This window comes from Vigna unguiculata, chromosome 4, assembly GCF_037176805.1.
Source record: "Vigna unguiculata cultivar grain cowpea cultivar isolate G323 ecotype 2 chromosome 4, ASM3717680v1, whole genome shotgun sequence".
NCBI classification, from domain to species: Eukaryota; Viridiplantae; Streptophyta; class Magnoliopsida; order Fabales; family Fabaceae; genus Vigna; species Vigna unguiculata.
In genome coordinates this window covers 35,865,364-35,878,011 of record NC_140795.1, presented here as the reverse complement: position 1 = coordinate 35,878,011, position 12,648 = coordinate 35,865,364, and the positions used below count along the sequence as shown (strand labels likewise).

The following is a 12,648-nucleotide window of genomic DNA, read 5'->3' as shown; positions in this document are numbered from 1 at the left end:
TATGTTATTGGCGGAATTCATATTATAAAGTTCGTAAAAAATAAATGACTTATATATACAAATGAGATCCATTTAAGATCTTCAAATGAATTGTTAGATTGTGAATATTATAAGGTAATATACTTAGGCCCACTTTATTAATAACTAGCTAGACTTAATTTTAATTTTTTAAAATTATCTTCTTAACAGTTTTGTCAACAAAACGTATATCTTCAAAAACGATTTTATCAGATAAAATTTGAATTCAAGTAAAATTTGAAGGTAATGTAAATATACTATCCCACGTGTAGGGGCAAATTGAAAAGTTTGCACAACATGCTCTCAAGAAGAATAAACTCTTGTGTAAGTTTTACTTTTTTGCAAACTACATAAAAAAAAAAGTATGTATTTATATATAAGACAAAAATAGACACCGATTATTCTTTTATAATATCAATTATTAAACTACTTATAATAAGTCTTCTAATTTTTTAAAGACGTTGCAACAAAAGCAGACTTTTAAATGTAGTAGGTCATGTTAGACTTTTAGATCAATTTTTAAAACGTATTAATTAAATAGGTTTGATTTCGAATTTATTCATTTATTTTTTTAAGAAAGATCAAATCAAAATCTATTTGTTGGAGTTTTTGTGACGGAGAGTATCAGAAAAACATTAGAAAAAGATTATTTTAAATCTAAATCCTAAAACAATGGATTTTTGTGAATTTTTTTATAATGTTATCACAAGTTTTTATAGCATAAATGCCCTTAAATGTGAAACACAGAAAAACCAAAGGCAATGAAAGGGTTAACGTTATGATTCCATTTTGTTATTTTTCTTGGTTTAAACTCTTGAGTAGCCCCAATGCATAGTTATGGAAGGATAGTGGTTAATTTGAATATTTTAGGGCAAACACCGAATTGCACGCTGGCCAAATATTCAACTGGTTGGTGAGAACCATCTCTATTTTGGTTGGTGATGGCATAGTGCATCTGGCACGCCTCATTAACACCATCACAACCTAAATAAGTAGCCATGTTTCACGAACAAACCCAACACCCTTTACTTGGTTTACACTTTTTCAAAATCCAAATTAATCTAAATCTCAAAATGAATAAAAATAAAAATATTAAATAACATATAAAAAAAATTTATAAAATTATTATGTTAAGATCGTAAGTTTAGACCCGTATATTTAGGAATTCAAGTGTGAATCTAAGTCTCACATTAGTTAGAAATGAGAAAGTAGAGTACTATATAAGGATAAAAGACCTATAAACCGATTGTCTTAAGGTTTTGGGTTGAGAGTGGTATCAATGTCTTATGTAGTTAGACTTAGGTCTCATGGTCTTTGTATCGAAAGTCCAAAACTTCAAGGTAAGCGTGTCCGGTTAAGAAGAACAATGGTAGCATTCAGGGACGGAGCATAGTTGAGGCAGGGAGGGGCCACGGCCCCTCCAAACTTTTTCATTCTTTCAATTTTTTAATTTTTTTTAAAATTATATATGCTTAAAATTTGTTAATTATTTATTTTTAAATTTTTTTAAATGCATATCTTTTTAAATTAGATAATAGTATATTGAAAAGTTAATAAAAATAAAGTTAGGTATTTTTTATTTCTATTATAGAGTATAACATTTAATGTTAATAAATTATAAAATATAAAATCAAATATAATAAAGAAAATAAATTATTAAGATAATTTTTAGTTTTTATTCTAATTGTCTTTTTAGTTTTTCATATGTTGTATTAATCTCTCATTTTTACCTAATTTCATTTTGTTATGTTGTGTAGAAACAAAAAAAAGTTAAGAAAAAATTTATTATCTATGTTCTCATTTTTTGTATCTTCTCATTCCATTCTTAAAAAAGGAAAAAAGTAATTTTCTCCGGTCTCACTTGGTACTGAAATACGTTTAATATTTACCACTATCTTTTTATCTCATGACCCTTTTGTATGTATGTGTATATATATATATATATATATATATATATATATATATATATATATATATATATATATATATATTTATAGACAATTTTTAATTGTGACTTGTTTATCATAATTTTATAGTAATTATGTCTCTCAATTATTGGTTATATTATGATAAATTATTTTTAGTCTTAAACTTGTTTTTTAAATAAGTATATTAATGAAAAACAAAAAAATAAATTCATTTTTTAAAATTGATAAAAAATGAGTGAAGATTAAAACATGACAATATGGTTATTCATCGCATACATACGATGGACAATCCATTAAATAGTATAATTTGTTTTATAGTTATAATTATATTAAAGTATTATTCATTTTTATTGAATGAGTGATAATAATATTAAATATATAAATTTTAAATATATTATTTTGGCTCTCCCATAAATTTTGATCAAGATCCGCCACAGGTAGCATTGATATGTCTCCCGCTACCCCTTTGGAAGAGCAGTCAAAAATCTTATAGTAACTTGCCTGATTTTAACCATTTGTTTGTTTTAATGCACACCAATATAGCTTTGCAATGTGGTGACAACTGGTCCTGTGGGGACACAAAAAGAGACATGGAATGTAACACAACACACAACCTATAAAGATTGAAGAAGTTGTTGTCCTCTTAGATTCCTAGTGGTTCAATGTCCCTTTCACGGCATAAATGGTCAACACCAATTTGGAAAATAACTACCATACAATCTACTTCTTCCTATCAATCCGGCGATAATAAACATCCCTTCGCTACCCTTAAGGTCTAGCCTTCTAATTATGTACATTCTACAAATTACATCACATCTTAACACCCATTCTCACATTCATTTCATCAACCTTTAATCATTAAGGAAGGACAATTATGCATGGTGTACCCTCTTACATAGTTATGGAAAAATTATTTTCTCCTTTTCTCATTTTCTCACTCTCCCTTTACCCTCCTTTCTTACATGTTCTTTTCATAATAAACTTAGCCCTTCAATATGTGTCATTGTGTTTTAGGCACCCTTTGTCTTGCCCTACCTAAGTGTAAGTTAGTGTGTTGGTGTTCAAATTTCGTATAGAAAATTTTACATCGACTAAAAATAAGAAGATTTCATTGTATATAAATGACTCAATCTTATTTTATAAATTGGTTTTGTAGAGTTAAATTAGACTTAAAATCTATTTTTCAATAAAATTTAGTTCTGAATATTACCTTCAAATGAAAATTTTCATGTAAAATAAATGGAAAATGACTTTTTAACAATTAAATTTGTACAATTTTCTCTGACAATCTTATATAGTATCTTCTAAGTGATTTCCTACTTTTTCATTTTTTTCATCTTTCTATATTCTAAAATCACTTAAAAGATATTATCTCAGATTATAAGAGAAAGTTGTCAAAAATATTATTATTGTCCAAAATAAATTGGCTTTTTCTTATATATGTTTCTCCTAATTTACTATATCAAATACTTGGTTTATGGAAATAACTTGATTTCTTCTATTCCCATATGATTGTTTAGAATATTATCCAAATAAACAATGAATTTTATATTACAATGACGTCTTTAATGATTTGTGAGTTGTTGAGAATAAGAAAGTGCATGATTTTTTAGCAGTTGAACTAAAAGCCTCTTCTAAACAACTCAGAGGCCCACCTCGAAAACCTACCCAAAATCACACCTTTTTCCGCACCACTCTCTAATATTGTATACAAAGTGCTGATTATTAACCAAACCATGGATACAGAGGAATTCAGTTTCCCCAGAATCACTGATACTTGTTCACACACCATTGATTCACCTCCTCTGTGGAATCTGTCACCAGCAGCTTCTCCAAACCCCTACCAAGGAAACAGAAGAGGAGAAAATGATTGCTTTGGAGCAGCAAAACTAGTGGCTGAGGTTCACAGAAAGAGCTTTTCTTGTGTGGAGAATAGAAGGAAAAAGAATGGATTTGAAGAGGAAGAGGAAGAAGAAGAAGAGAAAATGGACTTGTTGTGGGAGGATTTCAATGAGGAATTGTACTCTACAACAACAACAGGCTCTGCTACCTCTTCTTCAAGGGAAGTTGTTGAGTTTAGAAATGCTCATGAATTAACTCTTGCAAAAACCACTCATAATTCTCTGCTTCATCCAACCAAGAACAAACCAGCCATGGTGGTGATTGTGAAGATCTTCAAGAAACTTTTCTCCATTCATAATTCTCAAGGTAGATCAAGAAAAGCAGTGAGACAAGGCAATTAGGGTTCTGTTGGTGTCATGTGATTGACTAATTAGGAATATCTGATAAATCTTCTTGTTTCTACTCATCACAGTCTGTCATATAACTGATAAATTTTCTTGTTTTTTTATTCAGTTCATTACAGTCTGTCATAACTTTTCATGTTGATGTACATGTAAATTGTGAATATAAATTATAGACATTTTTTACAATCATTGTGTTGTTTTTCTGTTAATATAGCTTGAAGATTTTGACAAAGGAATGATGGTAATAAGTAATAGCCTAGATGTAGGACCTGAAACATGAAAATCTCTGGTATTTTGCAGTAAAATGAGAAATAAATGTTAACTTTAGGTGAGTAGCCATGTTTAGGTTTAGGAAATAGCAGTTTTTTTTTCAACCAAATAATGTTTTTTTAACAGTAACTTGGTATTCATAATATTATGAATGAATTAGAGAAGGAGACTCACCAAGAGAAACAGATCAAATTCTTGAGACTGATGAATATTTTGAGCCAATGTTAGTGAATGCATCAGAAAAAAATAGCTCTTATTTTGTTTCTGTCAAAGTTGAGTCAGTAGTATCCAATAGTACATCCATAATATATAATAATAATTATAAGAAACGCTTTTAAACTTTTCTGTTCATGTAATATGAAACTGAAACAAAAAGCTTCTTTCTGTTCTAATTGCAGTTCTGTACAGAAAATAAGCAATTTCAAACAGTTTATTTATGTGTGTGAATTTCACAGTCTAATGAAATACAGTGAGAGAAAAAAAGTGATTCATGTTAAACAAGTTCCAATAATTAAACTATGATCGTTAATGTAAGGTTTTATCTTAAAACTTGTCATTCAATTTAAGTAAGCATCTTCAAATAAATTCTTGCTCTTTTATTATACATAATTCAGAATGATTTTCAGCATTATTTAGGGCTGTTACTTAGTCTTTTCTGATATTGTAGTCTGCTTGTTGCATGATTTGTGATGTTTATTTTCTTGTACTTTTTTTATTCTGGCTTGATTTGTGTTGTTCATGACACAATTCATGTCATAGAAAGTAAAAATATTGATAAATTTTTTGAAAAGAAGTTGAGGACAGAAATTGACTATTTTTTCCGATGAAACTAGGCAAATGTTATCATAAAGGTTATCACAACATTTATTTAATAATAAATGTTATCACAACACTAATAGATAGGAGTTGAAATGGTCGCTTGATTTAGTAAATGTTGCATAACATTAGCCGTATAAAACAATATTTTTTAGTATACTTTTTTTTCTTTTTTGTGATTGTAAATTACACTTATCTTTATATTATTAAATATATAATAGTCTCTTCAATGCTTTTAGACTCGAAAGTACACTCAAAACAATGAACCAAAAAGAGAAAACAATAATAAAGACAAGTGTGTTAAATGATAATAAATTCATCCAAAAATATAATATAATTTAAACATTTTTGTGTACAATCATTAAAGACATTAACTCGCATGATTAAGACACCGAGAATTAGAAAGTCACGAATGAATCAACTCCATATAACTTTTTCTTTTATTTTTTATCTCTTTACACATTAATATAACGATATGGGAGGAGTTATAAAGCTTGTTATTAATTTATAAGAAAAAGTAAGGGACGGGTTCAACATTTTGTTGACTTATTGATGAGGAGAACTAATTTGCATAAACGGCAAAAAAAAAAGTTATCTTTTAATCTTTAAATTAGAGAATTATTTTATTTTATCATTCATTCATTCTAGTTTTGAATTCCTAATTTTTATTTATTTATTACATTGTTTTCTTTTTTTAGTTCAAATAACAATTTATTTTTATATTTCTTTGATCTTGAAAGGTTTAATTTTAACATGTTTATTTGATGTGGATCTTAATTGTATGTTTATTTAGTTTATTATCAATGATAGACTCATATAACACAATAAAGATGTAAAACATTAAAAGAAAAAAAAAATTGTTACAACACTTATATCAAGTTCTTTTTGTGATTTTGTTGTGTAGGTTGGCTCAAAGATTCTTAGGTCAATCATTATGGGAGACGGATCAACAAAATTATCTTGCAATTCTTCTGTGAGACAAACTAACCCAATTCACTTGTTGTAGACTAGATACATAACATACCAAAAGTGATTACTATCCCTACTATATATTTATATTAGATGATATATATATATAAAAGATAGTCAAATAATGTTTTCTTCAATGTCAAATAACAATTTTGGTTTTCATTATTGATATTTTGAATTCACACCTGTTTTCTTATTTGTTTACAACATTAATACTAGAATTGAATTTTGTAACTACAGTGATTTAGTTTCAGGTCTACATATTTTTATCTCTTTTATCTTCTTTATCCTTTTCTTTCTTAAAGAAATTTTATACTTTTCATGATAAAAACAATACTCATAATGAATAGTCGTGATGAAAGATTGAAATAGTTTTTACGGAATAATTATAATAGTTAATAAAAATTAAAATGTTTTATAACTATTTTTACACATTTTATAATAATTTTATTTTTTATGTTGACTAAAAATTACAAACATTCCTTTTATATAATTATAAAATTAATAAATTAATAAATATATTTTATATGATTATTTTTTATATAATTCTTAATAACTTCAATATAAATTGTAGTGTTCTTTTTCATCTATAACAATTAATAATGATAATTGAATATTTTTTACCTTTGTATCCTTATTTTTTACAATTTCCAAGTTTGTATATAATACCCATAAATATTTAGGATTTAAATGTATTTTTAGTCCCTAAACTTGACAAATTAGAATTCCTTCTTATAAAAAAACTTTAATGTTTTTTATTCCCAAACTTTAAAAATAAATGAATATAGTCATTTTAATCCAATTAAGTTAAAACAATTTTGACATGTGAAACACATTTCATGTTTTGCTAGCTTTTGAGTTTTTTTACAGTTTGACACATTATTGTTTCAATGTTAGCTGGAAAAACGTGTTTGACAAAAAAAATGAATGTAATTTGGTTAAAAGGACTAAATTCATTCATTTTTAAAGTTTAGGACCAAAATGTATCAAAGTTTTGGACATAGACAAATTACAATTTTGCGTCAAACAACTCAAATGCTAACATGAAACGTGTTTAACACGTCAAAAAAATTTAATGTAATTAAGTTAAAAGGATTATATCCATTTATTTTTAAAGTTTGAAAACCAAAATGTATCAAAGTTTTGAACATGGACCAATTCCAGTTTTGCGTCAATGTTAAGGAATTAAAATCATAATTAACCCAAAATTTAATTATTAAGTATATGACAAATTCATTAAGGTTTTGTACAGTACTAACTACCCATCGCGGATTTTATCCGCGGATATCTACAGACGCGAGTATATTTGTCATCCCTATATATATATATATATATATATATATATATATATATATATATATATATATATATATATATATATATATATATATATATATATATATGGTCGAGCACTCCTTTTATAACCATAAATTTTACTGTTTCAACAGTATCGGTATCATGACTGTAACTGTAGCTACAGTGTCGGTTATTAATCTTCTGCCAGATTGATTCCAAAACAGTCATCTTCATTCTGAAATATGTCATCTGAAGAGGCTGCCGAAGCTGACGAGCTTGGTAATGATTTCTTCGAGGAAGTTCCTTCATCCTCTTTCAATAACTTGAGAATATTCTACAGATTTTCTGGAAAACTTTCTTTTGATTTTGAAGCTGCTAAAGCAGCAGCGATTTGTGCTTTCTGGTTGAGGAATTGAGAAGTATCTGGATCTGCTAATTTCAGAAATTCTGAATTTGCTATAAACCATTTGCGAACTTCTTCCGGACTTGCCTTAGAAGCATCAAATTGAGCCCACCACTTTACATAGGAATTCCTTTGTAATATTGGGAGTAAATATTTATATTTTTTGGCATGTTCAGCCACTGATTGCTTTGTCTTAGAAACTATTGCCCTATTTGACACAGGTGCAGATTCAAATTGTATTCTAGAAGGATTAATCCCCACTAAATACTTTGAAAAAACATCTGAAAGACTTAGCACAACTAATGGTTCTAAATTACAAATCAAATACAAACTATCTAGTGCAATTATAGAAAACCAAGATTATCGAATATAAACCCCATTTTTGTTAGTCAAAGTTTGATTTATACAAAATTAAAATAAACATTAATAAATCCATATTACCATATTTATCATAATATATGTTAACCTAACATTGATAAATATCACCCTACTTCCCCATCAGGCTCTGATACCGGATATCATACAAAATGAGTAGCCTCCTTCGATCTCTTTCTCGTCGTCTTTCTATTAAAAGTTCTGCCTCCTCCTCTTCTACCTCAAATAGGTCAAATCAAAACTTGCTCACTGAGCATAATCAAACACAGGAAGAAATTCCTCCAAGAAATAATATCTTCGAAGAAGAAGTTTGCTTTGAAGATATTAACCAAGCAATAGATAACTAGGAAATACTAAAGATTCCACAGGATGAACTGTATATCCCAGAAGAAAACAAACATGTCCGAAATTCGGATTACATAATCAAAACAGCGGAAAACAATATTCCGCTCGACCTTGAAGACGGAGAAGAATTTCATCTTCTCACAAAGCAATCAGTGGCTGAACATGCCAGAAAATATAAATACTTACACATAGGATGTGTTCAAGTAGCAGTTAAACCTTTAGTTAGAGAAGGTCTTAACGCCTCAATCCTCATGTGCCTTAGAGATACTAGGCACAATGATTTTCATGATTCCTTAATAGGAACCGTAGAGACAAGTCTTGGACATGGTCCTGTATATTTCAATTGTTTTCCCAACAAAACGGTGAGTCTTTTGGATAGAAATATTCTAGACTCATTATTTCTAAACATTAGGCTTCATGGATTAAACATGAAGGAGGGATCTATTCCCGCAGCATTGCTATATAGAATTCAGTACAAGGTCATGAATACTTGTAACTCTAGAGTTCTGCTGAAAACAACCGATAGGGAAACTACCTTATTTGTCACTAACATGGCCAAAGCTAATGTCACAATTCCTAGACTCATCAAATGGGATGAAGTCGATTTACCCACTTCTTGGCTGTTAGATAGGGCTACTCCTAGTGCTCCAAGGCATACTCCTGAACTTCAAGAAATAAGACAAACTGAGACAGGAAAAGTAGAAATCATCTTTGACAGAAGAAATTCCTTTTCTTCCAGATCTGAGGCTGTTAGATCAGAATACAATTCTGCTAGGAGATCCTTCTTGACAGCCTCACAACATACTTATCGGGGTAGTTCTTCTAGAATAATTACTCCTGAAGCCAATCTCCAAGGTATAGAAACAATTAATTCCATACCTAGGCCCGTGTACCAACAAAATGATGATGAAGATCATAAATCTATTCAATCTCCAACCTATTCTTCTCTTAATGAACCTTATGATACAATCTAAGTTCATTATTGATAAAGAGTCACTTCGAAATAATTTTTATTCGAAGGAATTACAACCTCAAAGAAATTGGTTTTTTAAAAATTACCAAAATCCTAAAAGGGTTATTATTCAAAGAATCTATTACAATTTTCTTGAAAAAGTAAAACTAAATATCCCATTTTTTGATTGGTTTCATGCTTATACCATAAAAAACAATATAAAATATCCTTTCCAAGAAGAAATCATAGATTTCAAAACCACCAATGTCATCACGATATGGCATCTCAAGGATGGAGAAAAGGTTCAAACCGAACTACCTCCAAAAACACAGTACCAACTCCCTAACCTTACGGATGATAAGGGAAATCCAGTAATAGCTGCACCCTTTAAAACCAAAGACTTAAATGAAGAACTTTCTTCAAAGGATATCAAAAGCCTCATGGAACAGGCCAACTATACAAACAAATATCTCCAAGTATTAGGAGAAAAAATAATCTCTCCAAAACCTGAACTTCTAAAAATAGGTAGTTCTTTAGGGCAAGCATCTACCTCAAAACAATTAGAAAAACCTTTGTTCAAACCTTTCAAAATAAGTCAGAAGGCTAAACAAAATCTATTAAAAGCTAAAGCCACTACTGATCAAAATCATGGTGAATTATTAAATAAAATTAATAATTTACTAACAATGGTTGTTCCAGATACTCCTCAACCCACCGAAGAAACTTCTTCAAAACTCAAAATTAGACAACCTACAAAAACCATAGTCGTCCTAGAACAAAGCTCAAATAATGAATCCGAACCTAATACTCCTTCACAAATCAATCCAATCTTAGTCACTGCAAACAAGCAATGGAAAAGTTTAACTAAACCAACAACCTTGGATCTCACTATGGAAGATACAAGCACAAAACCAAATGGATTCAACGCCAACAATGTTTATGAATGGAACATTGATGGCAAATCTGAGTACAATATCATGCAAATGTTACAACACATGACCATGGTCTGTACAGCCTACCAAACAACACATGATTCCACAGAAGAAGCCATAGCCAATATTATAGTATCTGGTTTTACCGGCCAATTAAAGGGTTGGTGGGATCAATATCTCACTGAAGCACAAAAGTCTGATATCTTTTTAGCTGTCAAAATAGATGATAATGGTGATCCAATTTATAATAATGGTGAAACCATCCCAGATGCTGTCAACACTCTAGTGTTTACAATAGCCCAACACTTCATAGGAGATCCGTCTTTATGGAAAGATAGGTCTGCTGAATTATTATCAAATCTTAGGTGTAAAACCTTAGGAGATTTCAAATGGTACAAAGACACTTTCCTTACAAGAATTTACACTAGGGAAGATAGTCAACAACCTTTTTGGAAAGAAAAATTCTTAGCAGGACTTCCTAGATCATTAGGAGATAAGGTCAGGGAAAAAATCAGAAGTTTAACCCCTGATAATATTATCCCTTACGACCATTTGACTTATAGTCAACTTATCTCTTATGTGCAAAAAACAGCCTTAGAAATTTGTCAAAACGATAAACTCCAAAGACAACTTGCTAAGGAAAAATCTCAAAGTAGAAAAGAACTCGGAACATTTTGTGAGCAATTTGGTATACCAGGATGCTCTACAAAGAAAACTAGGAAAGTTTTCAAACAAGAACAATTACCCAATACCAGACCTAAGAATAGTAGACCAAAATTTCGTAGGTCTAGAAAACCTTTTCAATCTAAAGAAAGTAAAACACAAACTAGACCATCGACAACAAAAAGCATTATTTGCTACAATTGTAGGAAACCAGGTCATACCAGTAAATACTATAGACTCAAAAGAAAATTAAGCAACCTCAATCTAGAACCTGAATTAGAAGAAAAGATCAACAATCTTCTAGTTGAAACTTCGGAAGAAGAATCTGATCTAGAACTCTCTGAAGAAAATCTCAATGAAATTCAAGAGGATGAACAAGAATCATCCTTTGACAATGAAAACATTCCAACTGTGAATGTTTTAACAAAAGAGCAAGATCTTTTATTTGAAGTAATCAATTCCATTCTGGATCCCAATGAAAAAAGAACTTATTTGAATAAGCTCAAACAAACCCTAGAACAGACTTCTAGGAAGAACTTACTAGTCACAAATAGATATGATCTTAAACCTATTTTCAAAAGATTAGAAAAATCTGCCTCTAAACCAGTAACCATTCAGGATCTCCAGATGGAAATCCACAATATCAAAAAAGAAATCAAAGAAATCAAAGAACAACAAACAATTTACAATGCAATATTATCCAATTTAGAGGAAAATTCTGATCAAGAAGAAATTCCTGAGACAGAATTAGAAAACAAAGAGAATATGGAGATTTTCATAGGTCTTATTAGTCGTTTGACGATACAAAAATTCTTCATCAATATTAAGATAATAGTTGAAGACTTTGTCTTAGAAACTATTGCTCTGTTTGACACAAGTGCAGATTCAAATTGTATCCTAGAAGGATTAATCCCCACTAGATACTTTGAAAAAACATCTGAAAGACTTAGCACAGCTAATGGTTCTAAATTACAAATCAAATACAAACTATCTAGTGCAATTATAGAAAACCAAGATTATCGAATAGAAACCCCATTTTTGTTAGTCAAAGACCTCAAAAATGAAGTTATTTTAGGGACACCCTTTATTAAAGCATTGTTTCCTTTAGAGATATCTGAAGAAGGAATCTCGACCAAGCATAATGGTAAATCTATAATATTTAGATTTATTAGAAAACCTATCACCAAACAAATCAATCTTATTCAACAAAAATCAAATCAAATCAATTTTTTAAAAGAAGAAATTTCTTTTAAAAATATTGATTCCCAATTAAGTTTGCCCCAAATTCAACAAAAAATCAAAAGAGTGCTCCATTCAATTGAGTCAACCATTTGTTCTGACTTACCAAATAACTTTTGGTCTAGGAAAAAACATATAGTTGACTTACCCTATGAACAAGATTTCAGAGACACTCAAATACCAACTAAAGCTAGAC

The 12,648-nt window shown here is 29.4% G+C and overlaps 1 protein-coding gene across 1 annotated transcript; it reads left to right on the top strand.

Annotated features, from left to right (window-relative positions):
- Window positions 1-3,559: 3,559 nt before the first annotated feature.
- Window positions 3,560-4,368, top strand: LOC114182457 (uncharacterized). Its single transcript, XM_028069328.2, has one exon. It carries the CDS (start codon window positions 3,683-3,685, stop codon window positions 4,187-4,189), a length of 507 nt encoding a protein of 168 aa, XP_027925129.1. The 5' UTR covers window positions 3,560-3,682; the 3' UTR covers window positions 4,190-4,368.
- Window positions 4,369-12,648: the final 8,280 nt, after the last annotated feature.

What these genes read in the sequence shown, in the direction of transcription:
- LOC114182457 (XM_028069328.2), top strand. Translation starts at nt 3,683, where the DNA reads ATGGATACAGAGGAATTCAGTTTCCCCAGAATCACTGATACTTGTTCA.